Source organism: Pezoporus wallicus, unplaced genomic scaffold, assembly GCF_028554395.1.
Source record: "Pezoporus wallicus isolate ANWC-B61680 ecotype Strahan unplaced genomic scaffold, APGP_CSIRO_Pwel_v1 scaffold_2584, whole genome shotgun sequence".
In the NCBI taxonomy this organism is placed as follows: domain Eukaryota; kingdom Metazoa; phylum Chordata; class Aves; order Psittaciformes; family Psittacidae; genus Pezoporus; species Pezoporus wallicus.
Window position 1 is genome coordinate 10,886,436 of NW_026642851.1, and position 26,065 is coordinate 10,912,500.

At 36.6% G+C, this 26,065-nt stretch overlaps 1 protein-coding gene across 2 annotated transcripts in view; it reads right to left on the bottom strand.

Annotated features, from left to right (window-relative positions):
• MPP7 (MAGUK p55 scaffold protein 7) overlaps positions 1-26,065 on the bottom strand; it is a 154,725-nt gene that overhangs the window by 43,811 nt on the left and 84,849 nt on the right. For both annotated transcript variants that reach the window (XM_057432898.1, XM_057432897.1), the window contains exons 4-6: positions 25,892-25,969; positions 21,373-21,453; positions 5,848-5,979 (exon numbers count right to left, since the gene is read on the bottom strand). In XM_057432898.1, the coding sequence (XP_057288881.1) occupies positions 5,848-5,979; positions 21,373-21,453; positions 25,892-25,969 (291 nt within the window). The remainder of the gene's footprint in view (positions 1-5,847; positions 5,980-21,372; positions 21,454-25,891; positions 25,970-26,065) is intronic.

Here is a 26,065-nt window from a genome sequence, read left to right on the forward strand (position 1 = left end):
TCAAACACAAGTGGGTTGGTTTTTTTTTGAAAACCTGAAGAGTTGATTTTCTGAAAAAGCAGCTTCTCTTGTACTGCTGCCAGCCCTGCTTAAACTATGAGGTATATATAATCTGGCAAGAATTTCTCCTTATGAGATGTTCAGCTCCAGTACTTTCAGTTACATGTGCAGTGCAGCTCCTCATTTAGAGCTTTAAAAATGGAAGAAGGTTAGACTGGACTTTGAGAGCTGGAAAATATTTTCAGCGTTGAGAGCCAAAATGTAAGTTACCCTAAATGAGACATACACAGATGTAATAGCATAGCTCAGTTTAAAATAATTTTAAAGGGAAAAATAAGGAGTTTGGGAACCATATGGTGATCAGACCAAGAATATGTTTAAAGGTATACCATGCAAAAGCACTAAAAATAATATAAGCTCCTTCAGCAAGGCTCTTGCAATGGGGTTTGGGTTGTTGGTTTGGGGATTTTTTGTTGTTCGGGTTTTTGTTTGTTTTTTTTTTCCTTTGTTTATTTGATAGAGGTGGTGTTTGTTTTTTTCCATTTTTCATGTAGTAATACTGATTGGTGAGCATCACTCAGGGTTTCACAGACATAAGCTTTATTACTTCATCCATTTATCTGCTGGCTCCAGAATCTATAAACCTTTATATTTAAAGAAAGACTGTCCTGTAAAATAAATTACTAAAAAAAGGGTTGACAACATCAGTTAACATGTTTTTTTGCAAATAGGTTTTTGCATACTTTTCTGTTAAATAAAAGCACATGCAGATGTTGAATGGAAATAAGTACTTCAATAAGCCTAATTTCATGCTCTATTGAAAATGCAAATACATTTACCATCTTAAAGTAAACTTAAGGTAAGTAACTATACTTACTTCACTTATAGTGAAGAGTAATTTAAAAGTTGATGCCATTTACATGCAGACTATACACACTAAAGCTACCCCTACACTCAAATTAATCCCTCCTATAAAACAGTTGGGTTCATTCACTGGTAAGAACCAAGCTAAGGGGACTCAGAGTGAGAGGCAAGGCAGAGCTGTAGAATCTGCACAAACCAACCATGCAGATGATGCTTTTAAAACACCATCACTCATTTCTCCCAAGTTTAGCTATGGAAATCAGGTATCTAGCTCAAGCCAGGTGTCTAGGCTTCTCCTATAGTTAATAAAAAAAAAGAAGTAAATTAGGCAACTCCAGGGAATGAATAATCCTTCTATTAGGGTAGGCTTCTTAAACAGATAGCATGGTTTATTCTCTAGATCTGCCTATTTTTCTGTTGACTATAGACACAGCATAGAGATGAGTTTTCAAATCACTAGATTTATGTGGAATGAATCTATGTGATGAAAAAGCAACCATTTTAACATGAAGATGCATCCTAATCAGAATAATTGCATGACAGCTGTAACAAACCTGGAACATCATCTGGGAGCTGGAAGTAGTGAGAGGCCAAGAACTGAACTCCTGGTAGTGTGGCTGTACATCTTGGATGTCAGGAGTCCTACCCACGGACAGGGCTGAAAAAGCCCTGAAGAGGTAAGCGAAAGTAAAAACCCTCCAAGCTATCTGATAAAAGGCCAAATTATAGCCAGATGAATTTTGAACAGTCTCTGAAAAGAGATGCTTCTCTTTATGTAAGGTTCAGAGATGTTCTGAATTACTTCATTCAGATAAACTTCCTAACACAATTTCACCTGGCTTGAGCAATACACTGCTAGAATGGCATTTACTAATAGACCATTTAGGAAAAACAAAAACAAACAAAACAACTGTAAAAGGATTAGCAAAACGTTTAATCACCTCTTCCAAAAAACTGGATGAAAGTTCAGCACTGACTTCTGAACTGATGAAAACTGGCAAACAGAAGGCCCTCCCACAAACCATGTGTTTTCCTCTCTTTTCAGATGATTACTGCTGGGAATTCAAGCTTAACTTGCGGAAAAGCATGAACAAGTGCAAGAGTAAATGTGGTGTAGTTTTATATAAAAATGGTCGCTAGATATATTCCAAAGAAGTTAAGAGAGTGCCTCATTTGCTTCACAGAGACTATTGTTGAAAGTCATCCAAAAGAGATACCCAATTCAAGAAAGCCCAGAGCATGCAACTGATGCAAATAGCTTACTACTTTGCAGAAAAACAACCTCTACTGTTTGTGTACAAATAGAGAATGATAATCTATTTGAGGTGAAAGAAAAGTTCTAAGAGCTCTGTATCTTCAAGTCAAGAATCCAAACAATCTCTATCCCAGTAGAAATACTGTAAGGTGCCTCAATCTCAAGCTCAGCAGCAAGAATACTGATATAATGATGCAGGTGGAAGTCAGACTTTTTGACAGGAGAACAGTGAATAGATAAACCAAACAAGCAGAGACTCTTTGATCTGTACTAAGAATAGCCAAGAGTTTAGAACGAGCTCCGAAGGAAAAGACACCAAAAAGATACAAAATTTTAAATAGTTTAGTAAACATATGGCATATATTTTCTTTAGTAAACTAACTTGAGGAAGCATAAATGGAGTAGATCTAATATACGTAGTATAAACCTGTCTTTATTTATTCTGCCGTGCCATATTTTGGTAATACCTTACCTAGATTACTTTCCATGTTTATTCTCACCCTTACCTAAGGGACAAAAAAATTCTAGGGAAGACAAAAAAAATTAATAATAGATTTGTTATGTACAGTGGTGATGGTGTCATAATAAGTCACTATAAAGCTGCAGCAAAGAAATTCGTATTTGATGTTAACATTAATAATGTTAAAATGGATTATGGGTGGGTTATGGAAGAGGAGGACGACACTTGCACACTAATGAAATACTGCTGTTAATTTCCAGTCTAAACTTCCCAGGGCTGCAACTTGTGGCCATTGCCTTGTGTTTTAGCATCTTCCACTGTTGAGAAGAGTTTGACTCTACTATCCTTGTGAGCTCCCCACTCTCAATTAGTTGCAGGCTGCAATTAGCTCCCGCCCTTTGCCTCTTCCTAGAATAGGTCTATTACAGGTTCCATTATAAGGTTGGTTTTGCCTTGGTAAATAAACTAAGCAGTCTTTAAACCACAGAACTGAGTTCTCTCACATTTTTTGTTTTCCATGGCTGCCATCCTGTCTAGTAAAAGAAAGGTCTAAATAAAACCCTCTCTGTTACCTCCTTAGCACAAGAGCTTTGCTAAGTGTGGATGTACCTTCTAAGAGATGGTGCTCGGTTTGGCTGGGATAGAGTTGATTTTCTTCATGGTGGCTGATATAGGGCTATGTTTTGGATTTGTGCTGAATGCCATGTTGATAAACACAGGGATGATTTAGCTATTACTGAGCAGCAGTTACATAGGGTCAATGCCTTTGCACCAGCAAGTGGCTGGGGGTGCACAGGAGGCTGTGAGGGACACAGCAGGACAGATGACCCCAACTGACCCAAGAAATAGCCCATACCATAATGTTACCATGGTCAGCATGCAAAGCTGAGGGAAGAAGGAAGTGCGGGGGATGCTTGGAGTGATGGCGCTTGTCTTCCCCAGTAAACATTATGCATGATAGAGCCCTGCTTTCCTGGAAATGGCCTGCTCATGGGAAGTGGTGAATGGATTCCTTTGCTTGCATATGCAGCTTTTGTTTTACCTATTAAACTGCCTTTTCTCAACCCACAAGTTTTCTCACGTTCATCTTTCTGATCCCCCCCCCCCCCCCCCCCATCCCACAGCGGAAAATGAGTAAGCAATCAGCTGTGTGGGGCAGAGATGCAGGGATTAAACCACAACAGACACCCTGGTATCTGGAAGTGTTCAGTATACCACTGGAGTAAATGGCTACAAGTGGAATTTGAGGAACAATCCAAGGATAATCTTCGCCTTAGGCAACCCTAACTGCCTCTTTAAAAGGGCTTAAAATCTGAAAAACTTTATGTATCTCATGTAAGATTTCCCTCAGTTTTGTTTCCAAAGTTGCTATTTATACATTTTGTAATTTACAGTATTTAACTCACAAAAATCTTAGTAGTAAATAATGTTTGAAACATGAAACTATGTAAATTAAGATTTTTATGAAAATTTTCCTGACAAATGCAAGAAAAATCAAGGGTCTTTTCATTAACACTAAAAATAAGCTGCTCAGTTAGAACTCATTTCATGCTACATGTTCAAATTTTTTCACACCTTTCAGAATTAATACTCTTTCCGAGTATCTTAAAGCAAGTTTGCTTTCTTCCTCAAAGAATTTCTTTGATGAAAAAGAGGAAAGCTTAAAGCTGTGATTTAAATATTTTTGGGGAAAAAAGAAAAGAAAAAGGTTTAATATGTTAAAGTAAAAACTTTCCATATGGTCAAACTTTTAATTATGCCCATGGGCACCTACAGTCAGCTAATACCAAAACTTACTTCTTGTTTACTGATGCCAGAAATACATCAAGAATAAAAGTGATAGTAAGTGTCCTGGGTTCAGCAGTAGCAGTCATTTTTTTCTCCTTCTTGGTAACTGGTGCAGTGCTGTGTTTTGACTTCTAGCTTGAGAACAGTGTTGGTGAAGCCGATGTTTTCGGTTGTTGCTAAGTGATGTTTACCCTGACCAAGGACTCTGTGAGGCTCATGCTCTGCCAGGGAGGAGGGGAAGCCAGGAGGAAGCAGAGACGGGGCGCCTGACCCGAACTGACCAAAGAGGTATTCCATACCACAGCACGTCATGCCCAGGATGTAACTGGGAGTTAGCCAGAAGGGCTGGGAGACTGCAGGGGTTGGAGGAGGTATCGGTCAGAGCTTGGTCGGGCTGGGGGGGGGCGAGTTATCGGTCGGCTGGTGGTGAGGTGTTGTATTCCCTTGTTATTTCCTTTATCATTATTATAATTGGTGGTAGCAGCAGTGATTTGTGTTATACCTTAGTTACTAAACTGTTCTTATCTCAACCCGTGGGAGTTGCATTCTTTTCAATTCTCCTCTCCGTCCCTCCGGGAGCAGGGGGAGGGCAAGAAAGGGGGGGGGAAGTGAGCGAACGAATTACCTGACTGGGTTTAAACCACGACAGTAAGTTATCGACTGTGGGACAAACAATCCTGTATGTCTAACAGAGGAATCGCCCTCCCACAGTCATCTCAAATACAAAATCACAGCTTTCTCAAAGTAACTTTGCAGGTATTTTTTCAGGATTGCTATCTGTTAAAACAAATACAAAGTATAATATAAACCAAAGCTCTTACTGGTTTGCAGGAGAAAAAGAATATAGTTAAATTTTATGCAAGATGACTTCCACTCTACAGCAAATAAAAATAACCAAATCAGTGAAGTATTTTAATATTCTTGTAACACAACCTAGGCTTAGTCCTTTCATTTTTCCAGATATCCCCATGAAGATATTAACTTTCTAGTATTCATAATCCAAAGTACAACAACAGACATCTTAAATTTGCCCAGATTTCAATTCAAGTGTTTTAAAATATGTTTTTATGCTTTCTTTTCAGTGTACTGGAAGGTCACATTTTTTACATGAATGGTAACAGGCACAGTTCACAACATAGGTCAAGATTTCTTTGGGGATTCATTCTCTCATTTTAAAACAAGTTCATGATTTGAATTCAAGATAAAAAATGAATACATTAGTGATATAAATGCGCAGTCTGGCCCACATATACAATGCTCAAACATGAATGAACAAATCCTTATTATTCATTTCATGTGCTTTATTAATAAAGACTGCAAATGGAATTCACAAGTGTATTATTGAATGTTACGAACAAACACACGTAATGTCTGTCTGTCCACATTTCAAGTTAATGTCACCTATTCCCGTTTATTATCTGAACACTCCTCACCCAGTGCACAAACACAAAACCTCAAAACAAAAGACAGGATTGCTTACCAATGGTTCCCTGTTTTTGACCAGCCTGATTATTTTAACTGAATCTTCTTCCTCATCAATATCATCAGGCATGGGGGGCAAGACAGGATCATAGTTCTTCTGAGCAACAGTATCATGTACAGAGAGCAATGCCTAGAAACATTAACAGTATATTATTTGACATCTGAAAAGTTTATGAAAAACAAAGCAGAGGATATTATTTATAGACTCCACTAGCATGACGCATGTGGATAGACAATAATTCTGATATATGATTTTAACACATGTCAAATTGAGGAAACAACTCCATAAAGTACGTTTTCATATACACAGTGTATGCATCTAGTAAATTGTGGATACAGAACACTGCATTCAAACACACAAAACCAGCTAGTGCTTTTTGCACATTAGCTTGAAATTACAATTATTACTAACAGGAAAAAACCTGTCTCCTAAAGTAAGAACATCATTCTTTATGTCCTACATAAAAAGCTTCTGCAATATGGTAAGCAGTCTTATGAAACAAATAAGCAAAATAAGCATCTTCCAGTGCTTCTGTTCATGAGATGCATGATAGCAAGCTGTTGCCCAGCCATTCCCTTCACAGGAGCTCTGGAAGCTAACATGGATACTGGATCCCTTTCATATACGCTCCAAATTATTTTAAGAATTTTTAATTTATTGTGAAATTCATGATTGAGATTGAGGAACATAATGCTGAAATGATTTGGTTTAGGCAGGTCCTTATCAACCATGTGTCGCATGTCTTGCCTCCCTTCTTTCTCTGTTGCGTCTCCAGTTCATGCAAAGCTCAAACAACAGGTTTTTCAAAGAAAAGTCTAACAAAACCTGACAAAAGGTTCAGTCTTAAAAATAAAATCATTTATGAACTTGGTGAACGAATAAAAATCTTCAAAGTCAAAGGGAGTTAAGAAAGATCATTCCCCTAGGGCTCTAAAAAAAAAAAAAAAATTAGAATCTCAGCTATAATCTAAAATTCACAGCTACTTCTAGATACAGAGCTCGAAGTTCTTCTCTATTTTGAAAAGCCTTCATTATTTATAATACCTTTTAAACTGGTAAAAAAATGTTTAAGTAATGCTTTTATTTTGTAGCGTAAACTATGCATTGTAGCAGGAATAACAGCAACAGCCATACATAGAATTCTGTCTACTGCTTCAGATGCTTCTGTTTCCAAGTAGTTTCTCTTAAATCCTTGAATATTTTATATTTTGGCCTGGTATTTTTTCTCAAAGACTCATTATAACAAAATTTGTAGTCTGAATAGCAGAAGTAAATTACAAACTGATAACCTTTCTGACAATAAAGCAGTTTCAAAATGTTGAGAACACATCAGCAGAACACATCAACATTGTTGACGTGGACGACACAGAATATATCATTTCCATGACTGTAATAACGAGTCTATTGTAACAATTACAATGATGATTAAGAAGAAACTCCTTGATAAGGACCAGAAAACGGCTACATTTCTCTGGTGGCAGTTTACTTTCTACTTAATAAAAGGCAGGAAATATTTGAGTGAGTACACAAATGACCACAAAATGTAAGTTCTTGAGGATAATGCAAATGTTTTAGTAAAGCATGACACTTCCATTATGCTATTCCAAGATTTTTTTCCTGGAGGAGACTGCAACGACAGAAAACAATATCCAGGCAAAGCCACAATCTATCATTTCAAAAGCTGAAGGCAGAAAGCATATGGTAATCTTGAAATTCTGAAGTTTAAATTTGAACTTGGGTTTTCAACAAAATAAACACAGGAGACAATGATGCCTGTTTCATGCAAATTTGTATTGTTCTACTAATTTCTACGCATATTGATAGATATTGATAAAATCATTTCAACATACTAATTATTTCTGCTATTCTTCCCTAGACAGAGTTATGCACTTGTACTATTACCATTAGAAATCACCAGCTCCCTCTCACCAAAGATTAGTTCTATTTTACATCTGAGCTAAAAACCTCAGGCTAGCAATTATAGTTCCTCCTAGAAATGTGTATTATGAAGCATTACATACATAAAAGCCATGCAATCACATCCAGTCCTCTAAGATGGATGTGAAATATCAAATATATACTAAAACAAAAGTAGTGTTTGCTTTTACTTCAGGCGACTTACAGTTAAGACTTCTAATACTCGTCTTCTTCAATTATGTTTTTCCACATAAAGCTAAGGCACATTCATGAACTGGTTCAATTTAATGAGGTTCTATATTGCAGTTTAAAAAAAAATCAGGCAGATAAACAGATGAATATAATATAATGCACCACTTCCAGAGTAAAACGCAGCAACTTAAAACATGTCCAAAAAAAACTACCCTGGACAATGAAACTTGTAAAACAGATTCTGTCCACTGCTACACTTAATTATGCCACCAGTGTTAACAAGATACTTCACTGCTCTGACTGTCAGACCAGGCTCCCGGGCAGCCTAAGTATTATAAACCAATGCCAATCAATGTCTTATTTATGACGTTTTTCTTCACTCACAACTGCAACCTCTTCCCTCCTCCTCCCAAAACACATACTAAATTACAAAGTACTACATTTTTCAAATAAGACATTTTCCCCTGTTGTACTACTTTATTTCAGTGCAAAGATGCATATTTTAGATGATTATGAATGCCAGAAATTGTCTTTTCTCAGTGTAGCTTCCAGAAGAGCTTCTGTCATCACAAACTTGTTTATGCTGTACACTGAACATGCCACAATTTCTTTCTTGCTTGTCTTCCATCATTGCTTCTTTTAACACCCTACTCTGTCCACTGTAGTCACTCTTGAAATAGTCAGCAGCATAGACACTGGGCAATAATTAATGTGCAAAAAAACCCACCTTATAAAGCCATTTTGATTTCACTTGACATGTTCAAGTAGGAGCGATTAGAGTCTGTCCTCAAGAAAACTTCCCTAAGTTTTGAATGCATGAATATCCATATTCACAGAGTAAAAGGACATTTCTTCAGCAGCTTCTTTGTACCATGCAGTTAATGTAATTTATGCTTAGTCCGAAAAACTATGTCTCAGACTAGACTTTCGTAGAAGAGGTTGGGACTTTTTAAAAGCAAACAAATTGCAAGTGCCAAGAAATAAAACTTGGATCCTATGATAAACAAGATGTATTCAGCATAATTGTGCAGTAAATGCACAAGGCAATGTAAAGCTAGTAATGTTCTCTTTTTGTACGTAAGTGATCAGCTTATTCACTTCCATGATACTAAGTTTTACCTACCACAAGGCACTGCAAGAAGTGCAGATGATTTTTTTGTTTTGTTTTGGTTTTGTTTTCAAATGCACAGCTCTTCAGGACTATGCATGGATGATCCAAGATTTGGGTCATGTATATTTAAGCACCTCTGGAGAAAAAGATTTTATTTCAGCTTCTATGCCTATGTTCTTTGCTTATGATTCACTAATGTAAACATGGTCCATATTTAGAACTTGAAAGAAGGTATGATTCAAACTCCTGCACTACCTAAATGTAAATATTGATGTTCAGCTAAATTCTTAGACATGATCTAGCTGGAAATGAACTTTCATCAGGCCTCTGAAATGTCTAATAACTAGTCCTATATTTTTCATATTAAAGCTATCACTGATCATTTCACAGTTTATAAATTGGAATTTTACACTATCAACTTACACAAAGAAAATTCTGACAGTGGAAACATTCAAAGTTCTTTTTCTTAAAGTGTTCCAAAACTTTAAATGTTTATTTAAATTGAGAATGTTATTAATAAAAACAGTTCTATATTTTGAAAAATGCATATCATTTACCTACACTGACTACATTTTTGATCCTCTAAAACGATAAATTTTATATTGTTTCTTCTTCTGTTTATATTTTGAGACCTGTAAGATTACAAGTAGACCCCAATTCATGAATACAACTCCTTATGTTTTTTAATTCCATTATTAAAAATATATATATATCTCAACTTAAGGTTTACTTGTCAAAAATATTTTATATTTACTAGTCTAGAAAAACATTTCAGAAAACAGTAAGTGAAATAAAGAAGAGGGACAGAATTGACAAAAAAAAAAAAGACTTTTTCCCTATGTTACTTAAAAAAAAACATGCATGGAAAATTAAATAATTCATAGTCAAGATTATCGACAAAATTTGTAAGGAATGGAACTAACTTTTATGAAAGCCTACAGCTGGAGCAAACTGTGACGCTATCAAACCAGCTGCTGGCTACCTTGCCTATCATGTACATTTCTGCCCTGGCAGCAGAGTCAGCAAATGGAACAAAATGGTCCATGACTTTGCTGTCCCAGTTACAGCCTGGATCATTAGCACCGGCTACCTTCTCTGGCTGTTCAGCTTGAACTCTGTCAGGTGAGACAGAAACATTTTCTCCCACTCCTTTGCTTTGCTATGGAGACAGTAACTTCCACTGAGGCTGGCACAGAGAAGTTACACTGGAGGAGAAAAGAACCTTCCTCAGCAACCACAGCAACATGCCTCTGAAATTGCCTGGTAGAGCTCATCCTCCAGAGAGGTCTAGCCATATTATGTTTTCCTTTGGGGTAAGATTACAGGAGAAATATAAAAAAGACAAGATGAAAATGTTGGTAGGCAAAATTATTCAAGACTGGAAGGACTGATTTACAAGTAACTTACAGAAAGTTAAAGTCAAACCAGTGAAGTCATCAATCAACAGATATCAAAGAAGGAAAGCTGAAAGAGCTGGGAGGAGACTGAACCCACTGAAGGGTAACAATTTAGGTAAGAGTGGGGGAAGGAACAACCTTTCTTCTACAAGAAAATTAGTCTTTACACCTAATATCTTGAGTACATAGACTAGATTTTACATTGATGTACTGATGGGTGAATGCCATCCCACTAATTCCACTCTCCAGCAAACAGGTGGTAAAACAGCCATCAGAAAAGGGCAGTGCATGGCTATCTCTTAACCAGCAATGCTGCCTGCAAAAGGAATACGTGCTACTGTAATTCTGATGCAAGATAAGGGTTAACAAGATAACAAGAAGGCAGGCAAGAATGAGCATCTCAACTGACAGAAAAGAACAACATGAGCTGAATTCTCCAGCTTGGCTAAAGCATAAAGCATAATCTAGAAGCAGAAGCAAGCAACAGAGCTACAGGCAGGAGGAACTCAACAGTGCTGCTCAAGCAACCAAAGGGTAGCTGGGCTACCACTGAACTGAACTGTTTTTTTGGCAGTAGGGAGTGAGTGAGCACACAAGCTACAGCAACCACTTATCAGGCAGAAAAGCAATATTATTTGTTCTGGTGGCACAATAATCTAATAACTTTCCTACAGAAATCTGAAGTTTTCTGTTCTGAACAAAAATCCCAACTGAAACACATGCAGTACATAATGTTACAGAAATCAATTAATTCTCAAAGAAATGAACACTTTTTACTTGTACTACTGAAAATAATTTACAATATTCAACTGACACAAGCAAAAAGCCTTTGACAGTGATGGTAAAAAATAAGGTCCTTTAAATTTTCTGGTTGCAATCAGGAAACCAATGAGTGTGCTACTTCATAGGGAAAAAACAAGGGTTAATTTGCTTCTTTCCATCCTTCAAATATTATATTTTTTCTATATATTCTCGACAAAATCCCTGAAAGTGATATATTACGTGAGAAGACAGCAGTTATGTATGTACAAAAGAGAAAAAGACATTCCATGCTTCAAACTGTCCCATCTGTACTTAAACCAGAGTTGCCCTCTAGCCCAAGCTTGTCAAACTGGCAACTAAATCCTCTTCTCTTCCAATTTGACTTTGATGCTGTTGGGATTACAAAAGTGATTCTAAATATTTAAAACATACTGTACATGTGTGGTTTTGTGTTCTTAGTATCTACCCTATATTAATGTTCCCAGCATAGCAACATCTCAGTTGGATCAATATTCAGTATATATTACTTTTTCTTCTTTACAATAGTGGACTTTATTCATGACTATATGAATGTCCTTTCACAAAAGGGTAATTACCTTGCCTGAATATGCAGTTTCTTGATTTCAGATTCACCAGTCTGAAATGATGGGTTTACCTGCAGCTGGTAGCCAGACAGCAACAGCCAGAGAGAAGTGAACTTTCTGCATCTTCAGACTCCCACTTCCTCTGGCTCATTGTTTGCAGCCCCTAGAGATGCTTCCGAAGTCAAGCTGTTCTCAGCGTTCACAGAAACATGCAGCCCGCCTGTGTCATCTGGTAAAGGTGTTAATATTCTTCCAGATGACAGGCCTATGTTTTTCCTCAGTTGTGGATAATAGCAGAATAAGCTCAGATTTTAAATCAATAGTGACGAATCTGAGCAAAATCTGTTTTATATTCACAATGTGATTCATGTAACTAAAGTGTTCTTGAAGCTTTAAGCCCTATTCAAGTAACTTCCAAGAGCACAAATACATGGTTTTCAGAGTGGAAAATGCTGAGACACAAGCACTCTTCCAGTATCTTGGCAATCCTTGATCAACTCGTTTTGAAGAAGTGGCAGCATCCTGACAATATTAAGTGTCTACAGCAGTAGAATACATCTTTTCTTGGTTGAAAAACACATGAAGACACCCTCCCTCCCAAAGGAATCATATGAAAAATATAAACTAAAGGAAAATAAAAGCTGAGGTTGCAGTTGCCCTCCCTGAAAAAGTGTCTTTTACAAATGACCCAGCCTTTGACAACAGCATGCTGTCTAAAGTCTTAAAAAGAAAAGAAAAACATCCACTGATCAATGAAGTTAAAAGAATCTGGATTCATCAGTGAACTAGAAGGGAGGAGACTGCTGAAAAAGTGAAGAAAGTTCAAGTAGAATATGGTCCAGAAAAGGAAAAGCAACACTGAAGGAAAAAGCAGCATAAAAAGGTGACAACTAAAAAAAAAAAAAGGGGGACTATTTGCTTCGTATTGTGCAGTTTCTCCATTTTTCCTAGCTGAATAGAATTAATACTTGAATGGGATGTAATTTTACCCATACTGATTTTTTCCTCCTCCTAAATTACCAGCTTCTGTAATGTTGCCGACTTTTAGGCACTGTTTGTAAATGCTACAGTTACGTGTATGCAACTCAACATTCTTAAACGGGTTAGAACTGGTTCCTTCATGTGGGAAAGTCTGTATATGTAACCAAAGAATTTCTTTGATTTACTTTTCCAATTTTTATTTTCTGCTGCCAACCTGCCTGGCTCCACTTTTGTTTATTATATCTATCACTTTGTTTATTATACGTTGGCTCCCAGCAAGCACTCTCGTATCCATATGTCTAAGAAGATTGACAGACAAGCTGCCCATTGGACACTGGCTGAGTTATCACATGGATCGGACTGAGAGTATTTCCAGAGTAACGTGATGGCTGTTGCTTAAATACATTCATGCAGTATTCTTTCATCTTCTTTCTATAACTTTATATCTACGGTTACAATATATTGCATAGTTCTATGTAAGCTCTGTCAGCTCCTGCCACGTTTAGAAGTGAGCCACAACTGCCTTCTGATTTTCGCTGCCTGTCAGACGTGAAAAATCGAGGTTTTTCTTGCTGTTTTTAAAAGGTCTATTTTGCTATTACATTTCTGTTTTACTTACTCCATTCCAGCAACATGAACACTCCAAAAATAAAGACAGTAACATATTCTCCCAGCACTCCCCACCCAAAAAAAGTTTTCTATAAAAAACTCCTTTGAATTATGGGTGCAAGCAGAAATGGAAATAGGAAGTCAAAGTCTAAAGCTGAAAAAAGTTGAGAATAAAATCTATTTTTCCTCTAACAAGGTTGCCAAAATGTGTGATGGATGGCTTCCCAAAGTGGCAAATAGTTTAAAGGCAAATAGTTTAAAGGCAGGAAACACTGGGCAGAAGGATCTGATCCGCTTGCCAACACAAGTCTCCCCAGCACAGCCTTGTCTTCCCCAGCTTCATGGCTGGTGTTCTCAGTACATCTATGGGCTATCCATCAACCAGTGTTATCAAACCATCAGTGCTGTGGTCCTTGACTATTTTTTAGTCATTTGCATGTATTACTCAGGGAGAAAATAAATATTTCTCTCTCACTGCTGATATTTCACAGTCCACGATCCAAAAAATCAAGCAGGCTCTTGCAGATTCAGAAATTAATGACATCTGATTTTGCAAATGAGGATTAGGTAGGCAGCTTTTCAGTTGACATATGAAGTACGATGTACTCCAGCTCACCATATTAATAAACTGGTTTGTATGGTAAAAATCTCTTAATTTAGGAGCACAACTCCTGTAATCAGTCCTACCAGCAAACCTCAAAGTCCACTGATGAGTAAATGGTTATAAATAATTGTAAATTATGCTTCCTCAACAGGTACTGTAGTTTGTGTTACCATGTGTGCTCATGAATATTTCATAGAGGAGGAGAATAGTCGCTCAGGGACAAGAGCAAAATAGAAAGCATTGGTGCATTCGGGAAGACAGGTCTCTAAGGGGACAGAGCCAAAAGGTCCTCCAAGTGTCTGGGATACAGTAACAGCCCAAATGTATCTCAGATGTCAACCAACCTGAAATTCGTATTTGGGTTCTCCAGATGCAAAACCTGAACAATAGTAGGCAAATCCCAACAATTTCCAGTGGAAAACGTTGACTTTGCAGAAACTGCATATTTCTGCAAAAAACCCTGATGGAAAATCCTCAGCAAGTCTAATTACAAAGGCAATGTTGGAAAGATGACAAAGTTTAGATTAAGATTTTTTTTAATTACATGTTATAAGAAATGCTTCATGAAGTTTTCAAAGCAAAACCAGGTTTTCTTTTATATCATTGTAGCTCAGTATTTTCTCTGAAAGCTTTGTATGTTAATGTTCTTGAAAAAAAATGCCTGCTGTTTCCTGCAGAATAAATTGTGTCAAATTTTGCCAGTGACTGTAATGCAGCTTTACAAGGCTTTGCTGATAAAGGCTTAAAATGTTTGGTTTTGGGGTTTTTTTTGTACAGAACAAGTAGCACTTTGATCAGAACACTCTGATGTGCAAATCTAGTGAGCCTCAGTATTTACGTTCCAGTAAATACAAGAAAAACAGAACAGGACAGAACAATGGAAAAGGAAGCATTATTTATATTTAATATATAAATATTATTTATATTTTTTTAAAAACCAAAACAAATAGAGGAAACATATGAAAAGCAAAATGCCCTGGGTTCATTATCTGAAGTTTTAGTTTTCTTTAATTTATAGTCCTATTCTTAAGGAAAGCCAGGGAGGTATCCATTGGATGAAAATCTTTACAAATGCAAATTGTTTATGCTTTGTGAAACTGAAAGTCAGGTACACCTCAAATAATCTGCAGATAAAACAGCAAGCATAAATCCTATTTACAATTTTCTGGTGTATGCATCTTTGCCATTTGAAAGCAGTTTTTAAAAAAATGAAAACAACTTAAAGAATCCTTATTTTCTCTGAACAGCACATTGAAGTTGTCCGTGGATAAATTAATCTGAAAACATTTCCAGTCATCTGAGAGTGGTTTTCCCTTCACTCTGCAAGTTACCTTAAAATTGCTTTCAAAATTCTATTCATTCTACGGTAATGAAAAGGAAACCAAGAAAAATACTTCAAGTACATCCATCACTTGTTCCCTGTAAGGCTACAGGTATAGTGTCCAAAGTGATTACATTCTTGCATGATGCACTGAAGTTATTCACAGTCCTGCCTTGTGTCCTTGTTTCAGAACCTGGTTTATGTTTCAGACTTGCAGCTGGCAAACCTTTCAGCACACAAAACCAGAAGATAAACCCCACTGAAACAGACAGAACTACCATGGCATTCTTAGGAGGTTAAAAAAAAAGCTTAATTTCCTCTGGGTCATAAGAAGTAAAAACATCCTTCAGACCAGTACCAGCACAGTGGCATAAACTTTTAAAATCATTATTTTTCTGTCCATTACAGCAATGATCACAAAGGTCATATTTTATATTAATTTATAACACACTATATTTACCCTAATATGGCTTAAATTCAAATGGTAAATTGTTCATTTCAATATGTAAGGATCTGGAATGTAACTGCGTTATAAACACAAAGTTAAGAGCTAGTTAGATTATGATAATATATCCCAAGCCTATCTCAAAGTTAGTACAACTGGGATAACAGTGTCCAATAGACTAAAAGACTCTTTTTGTAGACTTTTTTGTTACAGCCACATCAACAAAATGTTAACTCCTATAGGCAACTGTTTCAGTTTTTCAAATTTCAAATAATTTTGAAAATAAACAATTATGAGCTTGTGCTATGGCACTGTCCTAAAAAGAATACAGCTTTTATCAGCTTGTTAGAAAAGGAACTGAGACCTACTATTCAAGAAAGCTTTTTAGTTAAAGTGGAAGATAATTTGGAAGCTTTAAAGTCTTTCATTCTTAGTTTGATCATCTGTCATATTTACTACATCTCCTTAGTGCGTGTCACTGGGGTTCTACCCTGTGACTCCCAGAGCTCTAGTGCCCCTTCTTCCCATTTGCATCCCCACTGAAACGTAAGACTATTTTGCTAACTTGATTGTGACATGTGCATTAGAAATTCAAAATTAAATTCCCTTTTAGATATATTTTGTGTTAACATCATAAATCTTCATTTCCAATTATGTATTTCAATTTATACAACTGTAAAACAAAAAGTATTTTGTCTCTAGAGAACGTAGCTAATTAAAAGAAGAGGATACTGCTCTCAAACAACAGCAATTCTTCCAGATTCATTAAAAATGCCAAATTGTTCTATAAAGACATCTCTCGTAATTGCAGTGGTGCCTACCTGATCATAATCTTTAAAATTTTTATGATTAGTTCCAATGTTTAGTACAACTCCCCTCTTCACATGCGTTCAGTTTGCTGTCACATAAGTTTCCGAAATTTTTTCAAACCATAAACTATTAAAGCTGAGAACACTTATTTCTTTATGCTGTTATTTTATTTTTTTTTTACAAAAGCACATACACGGGTGTTTTCTCTTTAAACCAGAAAAAGAAAAATTTCCTCATGTATATCCCTACTATATATTCTGTTCAGCACGTCACAGAAAAGCAAAATAATTAAAACCAATTAAGTCTTCTGTAAAAGAGAAGCTTAGTGTTATATCAAACTTCATATGTTGTGTATTTACAACATACATTAAGTAACTTTAACGTTGTCACTAGACAAGGAAGCTAAGGAACATTTCTTCCTTTCTTTTACACATGAAAAACACTGTATTACATAGGTTCTTAATTCTTTTTTCACTCAAACATAAAGTCATATAACTTTAATGTAAATGTAAATCTGTAAATTGTAATTACAATGTAATTGTAAACCTGTAAAAAATGTATAACTGGAATGTAAAGCCAAAATCTTGAAAACACAAACCATCTTCTAAATGTTTCCTTCATAAAATTAGCAAATTATACTTGAAATATGTTTAAAAATAATCTAATCCATGGTTACACCTTAAGAATTATAAAAGTCTTACAAAGTCATTACAGCAATTGAGGAAAAACTCAGGAGTGGGTGCAGTACTTACTCCCACACAGGCCAGGAATTACCCCACCTTCAAATACAGCCAATTAGCCCGAATTATACAGAATAAAACATTCCAAGCAGCAACACAGTCCTCCCTCTATTCCTTGCTCATGTGAAGTTATAACAGACATTCCGCATTGCCTGTCACTTATAATGGAGATGGTGGTAGCGTTACACATAATATCTAATACACAATTAATTCACAGCACCAGCTCCTTTGTTGAACAAATGGAAAGGATTAACAAAAAAATCTCAACATCTGTCAGAAGACAGGCCAGCAGGCAGGGTTTGTACAACAAATTCTGTGCAGGTGCGCCAAGCTGCTGTCCGCCTTGTGAGACCTAAGCTGGACGGGGGGCAGACAGGCCTGCCCCACCGCAACACAGAACCTGTAGGTGAGGGCTGCTACTACAGTACTCAGGAAGCACTGACAGCAGCAGAAGTATGAGATTTCACTTTCAGAAATTTAAAATACGCTTACAGAGAGCTAGGCAGGTGGATCCAAGCCTGCTCTACCACCATTTCAAATCACACAAGCATGCCCTCATACAGGTCCAAACGCCATTAAGACTAGAACAAACAGCACTGCCCACAGGCTGGCCTAGCCCCACCATGAATTTATGTATCTTTTATGTTTTATATCTTTAAGGCATGTATTTTAGTGCAACTTAATAATACAAACCAAATAAAATCCTCATATAACTCACAGCTTTAAGAAACACAAACACAGCAATGTAAGTTTAGGTACATCTAGTTCTGGTTATGTACCACCATTCTAAGTTTGACATGTTAAATTCTCACACTATTTTTGAACCACCACCTCAGCAGAGCTTTTAAACTTGCATACTTATCCCCTGGAAGTGTAAGCATTTATTAACAGTTATTTTCCTCACGTGACTGCAAACATTTGATCGCACACGTGCGGTTATGACGGAAAAGAGCTTAAGATAGACACTGCTGTATTTATGCTTTCTGAATAAGAGATAACAAGGTGCATTTTAAAGAGCTCATTTCAGGTCCGGTTAAAAATCAAATACTGCATTCAACTGGATTTGCGTTCTAAGGCACAGGAATACTGTCCTATTTGTTGATACCTTTACCAAGGTATAGCAGGTTTACATAATGTAAACTGTAAGTTTTTATTCAACATTGAAAATTAAGAACAACAGATGTGGCTGGCCTGCAGCCATGGGACTCTGCAATCATATTTTAAATCCAAAAGGAAATGCAATTCTCACATAGAGATAAACAAATCCACTTGATTTCCCAGAGCTACGTGCTCTGTTCTACTTCCAGAGTTCTGTTTTAATCAGAAAAGATAAACTATAACCATTATTAGCTCATTTAATTATGGTAAAGAATTCCACATTTTAGACAAGGGGAAAAAAAAAACAAAACAACCAAACCCAAACCACTCAGTGTAACTGGATATTGTATCCAGTTTTTAAAAGACTAGAAATACTCAATTTTTTTTTTTTTTTTTCCCCCAAAAGAAAATGCATCTGACAAAACCTTGGAAATATTTTTAGGAAATTTGGAAATCTCAGGTCTGATAAATGTAACTGCCTCAGAGAAATTATTTTTTTCTTTAAAATACTTCTGTATAGACAAAAACCACAAATAACACAAACCTGTCAAAAGTTTAGTCATCAGATGCAAACACCCAGTTATATATTCAACAAAAGAATTTTATAACACAAAGTGAAAATATAGAAATATTAATTTAATCAGTTGCTGGAAACTTTTCCCAGCCTTTTTTGGCATGTTAACCAAATCTGCAAAGTTATAATCACCTTGCTAGACCATTCCCTCTACACCACCCCACTTGTGGAAAAAGTGATGTAGTGCAGTGAACTAATCCTAACCATCCTTCACCATGCCATGAACGTTAGAGCAGAGCTATAAGGAAGCTCTCCTGTCAGCTCCAGCTAGTGGTGCAGTTAGAAGCCAATCAGGAGGGATAAGTTTCCCCCACAGAATAGCATACAGCCAGTTTAAGTCAATCCCAAATTAAGCAATATACAAATTTTTAGATAAAGCCTATGCAACATCATTGGAAAAGATAGATCAGTTATCCAAATAATTTCAGGTGTGTCAGAAAGAGTTGCTCTAGACATCATTTTACTCAAGGAATCAAGAAGAAAAGAAACAAAGAAACACTCTCCAGCTATCAACATCATAATGAAAGGCCTGAAAATCTTATGCAGAATAAGCTCAGATATAGCTGAACAGACTCTAGGACTTCTCTGCAGAGGAACTGGAAATACTGAGTTCCAGCAATCTCCTTCCTTTTCTGCCCAAGAGAGAGCAGGGAAATCAGCAGAAGAATCTCAACTAAACAGCCTCTGCAGTACAAATACCTGGTCAACCTGATGGAGGAGGAAGCTGCGGTAATTTAGTATCTCTCCCAGGCATGTTTGCCATGAGATAGCAGGTGAAGAAGGCAATGGATAGGCAAAAGTATCACACATGCTGCCAGTTCTTTCCCCTAATGCACACAACACCTGTAAGCTATGCAGGGCAGGGAAACATGTGCTTTGTGCAGGATTAGGCACTCAGGCCATGCAAAGGGCTTGGTAGCCTGCAGCCAGCCATCTTGCTCAGCAACCAAGAAAGACATTTGCCAAGCTGTTGCAGTTTTCAATTACATTAACCACGCTAAGGGTAAGGCACTTTTCCCTGAATCCCACTAAGATTATCACATTGCATTTAACTGCTTACAAGAAACAGACAGGAAGAGTGACTGAATGAGAAAGTCACTGATGGAGGGAAACGGAGAAAGGCAGCAAGGGGATGAATGAACGAGACAGAAAGCAAGGAGAGGGCGAGATGCAGTTGGGGCAACTGTCTTCAGACTCAGTCCACTAAAGCTTCAGGAGTATGAAATACACATGGACCTTCACTCATGCAATACCTACAGCGAAGCTTAGGATCTCTGCAATTTGATGCACCAACAGTTACTCTTGTAATACACCACTGACATTACTCATGCCTTCAGAGAAAAACAGCTTGTCACTTTGCAAACTATGGCATAACCAACTGTGCAAAAATCTTTAAAAAGCAGGTATAATTGATCTTTTTTTGTAGCACTCTGCAAATACCCTACTGTCTCGGGTTTTGGGATCAGTGATTTACAGGGAATATAGGGAAGCAGCTGTCTTAAAAAAGAGCTACTTTTCACTTTACAGTTTTCCTCTAAACTTACCAACTGCCGCATATAATTACCATTGTGATATGCATCTAGAGCACCAAGGTCTTACTTCTCTTTAGAGTGGGAAAAAAAAAAGTGACAGTGTTCATTAAAAACGATACACAAGGGAGGTTCTGACTGGATATATGGAAGCATTTTCGCTAGGAGGATAATTAGGAATCTGAAGAGGCCACACAGAGTGTTTGTGGAATGTCTGTTCCCAGGCATTTTCAAGATCTAGTGGGAAAAAGCCCTGAGCAACCTGCTCTAAAGTCAGTGTTGACCCTGGTTCGAGCAGCAAGTTGGTTAGACAACCTTCCAAACCTCAGCAATTCAATGGTTCTATAGTCTACTGTCAGATAAAAGGTATGAAGTTCCCTGAAAGTACTGCAGAGAAGCCCAAGAGTTTTCAAGAAAGTTCTCAAAATTAGATTTTTTTAAAAAATAATACCCATCAGGAATTTTGTCCAAAGTATCAGGTTGCTCTACTTATGCATGGTGCAATTAAATCAATGGTATGACTGAAAATCTTTTAGTAAAAGCACATTTATAATAAATTTATGAAGCAGATGCAAAAAAAAAGTTAGCAAAAGACAAATATCAAGTATCTACTTTTTAGAACATCCATTGTAAATAAGTGATGGCTTTCCACTGGATTTCTTTCATAAATTAACATAAAGTAACAGCATAATAATTTACGGGCAACATTCAATGTATTTCCGATTAACATCGTGTCCCTTCTTAAAAGCACACATATTTGTTAAAGCAAGACAATCCTCTGCGCAGCCCATAGAAGCAGATGCTCACACCCATGATGAGAGCACTCTGCACGCGCAACATGTCCTTACCTTGAGATTGGGTTTTGATAGGAGTTTCAACAGTTCTCTGATGTCACTGTTCGGTGGCTTGCTCTGCAGCTCCTCAGCCAGCTGGGTGAGAGATAGAATAGACACAAAAACCATTAGTAAAGCACTGTTTTACTCAATGCATCAGTGACAATCCAGAATCTATCTTATTCAAGGTTATTACTTTCCAACGTGTTCACATAGAAGCCAACATGAAGAAAAACACCACCAGTAACCACACTTCTTTTTCTGGCTCTCAGTGGACCAGATTTAAGCCAGGCCTTTTGGTTCAGTTTAACACAAGTAATCATTTCTGGCAAGGGTGCAGCCAGATCACATTCTGATTTATAGTGATGGGGGCAAATCCCAGCACTTCATTTAAGTGAATGGTCCTTTGCGTGCAGACAAAGGACTGCTTGTAAAAATGACTGGATCAAACTTTGACGCTGTCTATAAAAACCAGTTTCGAATGAGGTGGTGAAATCCACACTGCTTCCAAAAACCCACAGTAGCTATGCTGTTTAGGACTGGGATAAGAAAGCAAAGTGCCCCTACAGTGCGAGCAATCTGAACCTTTTATTATGTTTACACATACACTGGAAGGAGCTTGTTAAACGTGAAACGAGTTAATCATAATACAGTTTATAACAGGTCATCAACAATTCAAGCCCCTAAAATGCACAAACTATGTCCTAACAACAAGATCATTAATTTATGTTTGGTTATACTACAGAATTGTGGTTTGGTGAACAATAGAGCAGCAGTCTAAGATTTAATCCCATGGCTATTTGGCTCCTTTCTTGAGTTTTTCTTATCATGCCATTCTCAACTAATTTGGACTCAAGAGGCATATTTTACTGCAGGATTTCAAACTCAAACTATTTTTCCAGAAGAAGGAAAAGCTAAAACATATTTCACAACACTGAACTTCAGTTTAAAATTCTGAAGCTACATGATTATAATCCAAAAAGTTATTTCAGATAATCATTTTCTTTGCATTAAATCAGTACCATAAAAACGTCTCAAAGAAAGTTGGCTACTTGCAGCAAGTAATTTTATTCATCTAGGCTACTTTCAAATTTGCGCTTTCATTTTGTATAAATTTTCAAGATAAATGGATATAAGTATACTTTGCATAATTATATATAATAGACAAATCTAGAAGTAAGTTTTTTTAACCTCCAAATTAGTACAGGGGTACCAGACCAAAACAAAAATTCATCACCTACAGTCCCATAGCCTTCTAACTATAACTCACAGCTAAAAACAGCCATCCAATACATCAATGCTAATCTTAACAGTATTTGGTCTTAATACAGAAAACAATCTCTGTAGGAAAGGTCAGAATGAAATATTTTAGGCACACAAAGCCAAGTATTGAGATAATCTGACTGCAAACTAGTCTGCATGCTCTATGAAAAAGCTCTGCAAAGCTGAAAATAAGCCATGACAGGAATGACAGCAGGTATATGACACATGTTCCCCTTTGTCCTCTTTTCATTTTTTAGCCTGTACTCCTCATCGCTAGAGAATAAAATCTATTAATTTGTATTTCATTGACAAAAACTAGCAATCACTCAGTAAAGATGGCTGCTTCAGCATTTCTCTCCCAGATGAATTGTACACATCTATTAACTTCAGCATCACTGGCATTTGCTTTGGTGCTGCAAATGTAAATACAGGTACTTAAGGTTTAGAGCAGTAAGAAACAAACAATATTTTGTTATTTCTTTAACTTTTTAATCTCATAATTTAAAGTATTTTTTCAGGGATAAAATAATTAAAAAAAATGTTTTATAAGGCTTTTCCAAGAATTGCTGTAAGTCTGAAAGGCACATGTAATGCTCCATTGATGGAATAGGAGGATGACAAAGCCATGCTTCCAGGTTAGCAAATAGGTATCAAAAGAGCTGCTTGTTGTGCATCTAGGAGTTTTGGACTGTATCTTTATTTATTGTGTTATTGCTGAAGTGCCTAGGTTTGTGACAGCTACCAGAAGCACAAGCTATATAGCATACTTTGGGCATACCGATAGCATGCTGATCCCCTCCTATGCCAAAGATTGCAGGAAAAGTGGCCTGTGAACATCTATGATTCTCTGTTGAGGGAACCATAACATTTCACTGATTTTTTTATGAAGAGCTGCCATGACAGAGAGAGGAAGTCAAAGCAAGGGAGACGGGCACATACAGAGAGAGCCCGACAAGATGAGGAGCACCAAGGCCTGGGGGGTTAAAGTTTCTGGAGAAAGTCCTAAAACTTCTTTTGACAGAACAGTCTTTCTAATAATCTAGAGGCCTTATTTGCCATATATACCTATATTCCCAGCAATGTTTAGATCATGTGCACGGAATCAAGAGTCAGATATTGCTGCTCTAAAAAAAGGAACAAATAGAATCTTTGATGGGAAATTCAGCTTGAAGGGCAAGAACAGAGAAGTATGGCAGATAGGAATATGAAAATAAGAAAAGAAGCCTCACCACAATTGTTACCTCTAAAATTGCTTAAAAAATAATACAAGAATAAAAACACACTCCGTAAACAGGTTTTGGTTATGTTAGCAGCACCTCAAATTTGGATTTTAAATCAAACAGGAAATATTCATTTGCTAATATTTCCTTCTTTAACTAAAGAACAGTTATTATCAGTAGGAAGAGAAAACATAACTTGAAGCCTACTGAACCAGAAGTGCGCTTTATATCATCAACATGCTCTTAAATCCCTGAAACTGAAAACTAGTCAGAAATGTGACAAAACTTGAACAGCACCTTAATCCTAGAGCTTCATGGACTTTGGAGTTACAAAACCCACTGCACATAAGTTAGCTTCCTCAAAGTCTGCTGATTACTGAAACACAGAGAATCCTGCAGCATGCTGGCTTGACTTCATCTGCCAAAGGACATCCTCATTCTATGGGCTGGTGCTCATAAAGCCAGCTGCTTGCCTACAAATAAGCAAAAATGAAGAAGCAGCAAGAGCACCTTTAAAAAGAAGCTGTGCTGAAAAAGTAGGCAAATGTCTAGAGACACTCAATGTCCCAACATACATATCTATGCAACTTTTAAAAACAAAATATATATAAAAATATATGCATAATAATACATTCATATGGTTAAAACCCCTGACCTCTCTCAACTGAGTAGTGACAGTACTTTAATTTGGGCATTTCTAAAAGTATACATTGTAAATGGGGCTGAAAAAATAAGGACATTACTTAGCATTTCTGAAAATACCAAGTACTAAATTTTGCATCTACAAATAAGAAATTATTCTTATTAAAAATTTTAGCCCAGAGATCCAGAACACAAATGTTAACAAGGACTATTAATGTCACCAAGAACTCAATGAAGAGAATTTCAACCAGCTTTCTAATTTTCAAAATTCCTATCAACATTATTCAGTTACTTGAAGGTTAAGAAAATATTACTAATATATACCTGATGGCAAAGCTAATGCATTATTATATTTGGTATGTTACAGGATATAGCTCTCCTCCTAGTGAAACATAACTAAAATACATTATATCCTATTTTCAACAGACTTCAAATATGTTTAATTTAGTTTTTTGTTAAAAAGTTACCATTCTTGATTCACAACATTTAAACATTTGTAAAATTAAAAAGATCAAAAATAAAATAAAAATAAAAAATATAAAAAGATAGTTAAGATTTTTTAAACATCTATAAAGTACGTGAAGTTTCAAACATAGCATATTGGAAACAGATCTTAATACATACTGCCTTTTCAAAAAAGCAACCTGAGGTCATCAAATACAACAGATTTCTGGATTTCACCTAAACCACAGTTTATTAAACATTTCTCTATCCTGGTCTACCTCAGGTTCAGTCATAGTTTATACAGGTGTGTGCACAATTCATCTGAATCCTAGAATTAACCAAATAGCAAGAAATGGCAGGTTAGATTTTTTTTCTTTAAAATAAAAATTATTGTAACAGGAAATTAACTACTCCATCAATGCTGACCACTTCAACAATTTATTCTTTGGTTATGAAGGTAATTTGGAAAGCTCCAATATCAATAAATCACTGCTGTACCTTTTCTTAAATAGTCTTCTATTTTTTAACAAGCCTCCTTCCTAGGCATTTCATATGCTTCATTTCTGTAGTATTATCTGTCATTTTTCATGTTCTGTCAGCAGTGCTGCTATCTCATTTGTCTCTATTTTTCCAAAACATTCCTCTTGTCTGTGACTTTCTCAAAACACTAATAGTTGACAGCTTTCCCCCTCCCTGTAGAGTTCTAACCTGTAATTTTTATTACGTAGTTACTAAAGCAGAACAAGAGGCTATCTAGATGCAATGTTTTTATAACAGGCAAGTGAATGAAAATCAAAGTAGTATCAGCAACAAGCCCAGCGATGACGGCCCCTTTGGAAACATTTGCAGCTTCTTATGATTTCAGCTCAGAGGATAACATTCGTATGTTTGCACTATGAGGAGTTCTGCTTGCAGACAGTTTTTTGGGAGGCTTGGCACCAGTGATCTCAGCAGGGGACACTTACATCATCTGCCAAGGCTGCTGCACCATGGAGTATGGGCACCGGGTTCTGTTTTTCATAATAATGCAGTTTTTCATGAATCTGGAAGACAATAGCACAAAGTGATAAGTTTATTTAGCAACACCACAAATGGTAGAAAATGACCCTGTCGAGCTAAGTGATCTGTTGAGTGTCTGT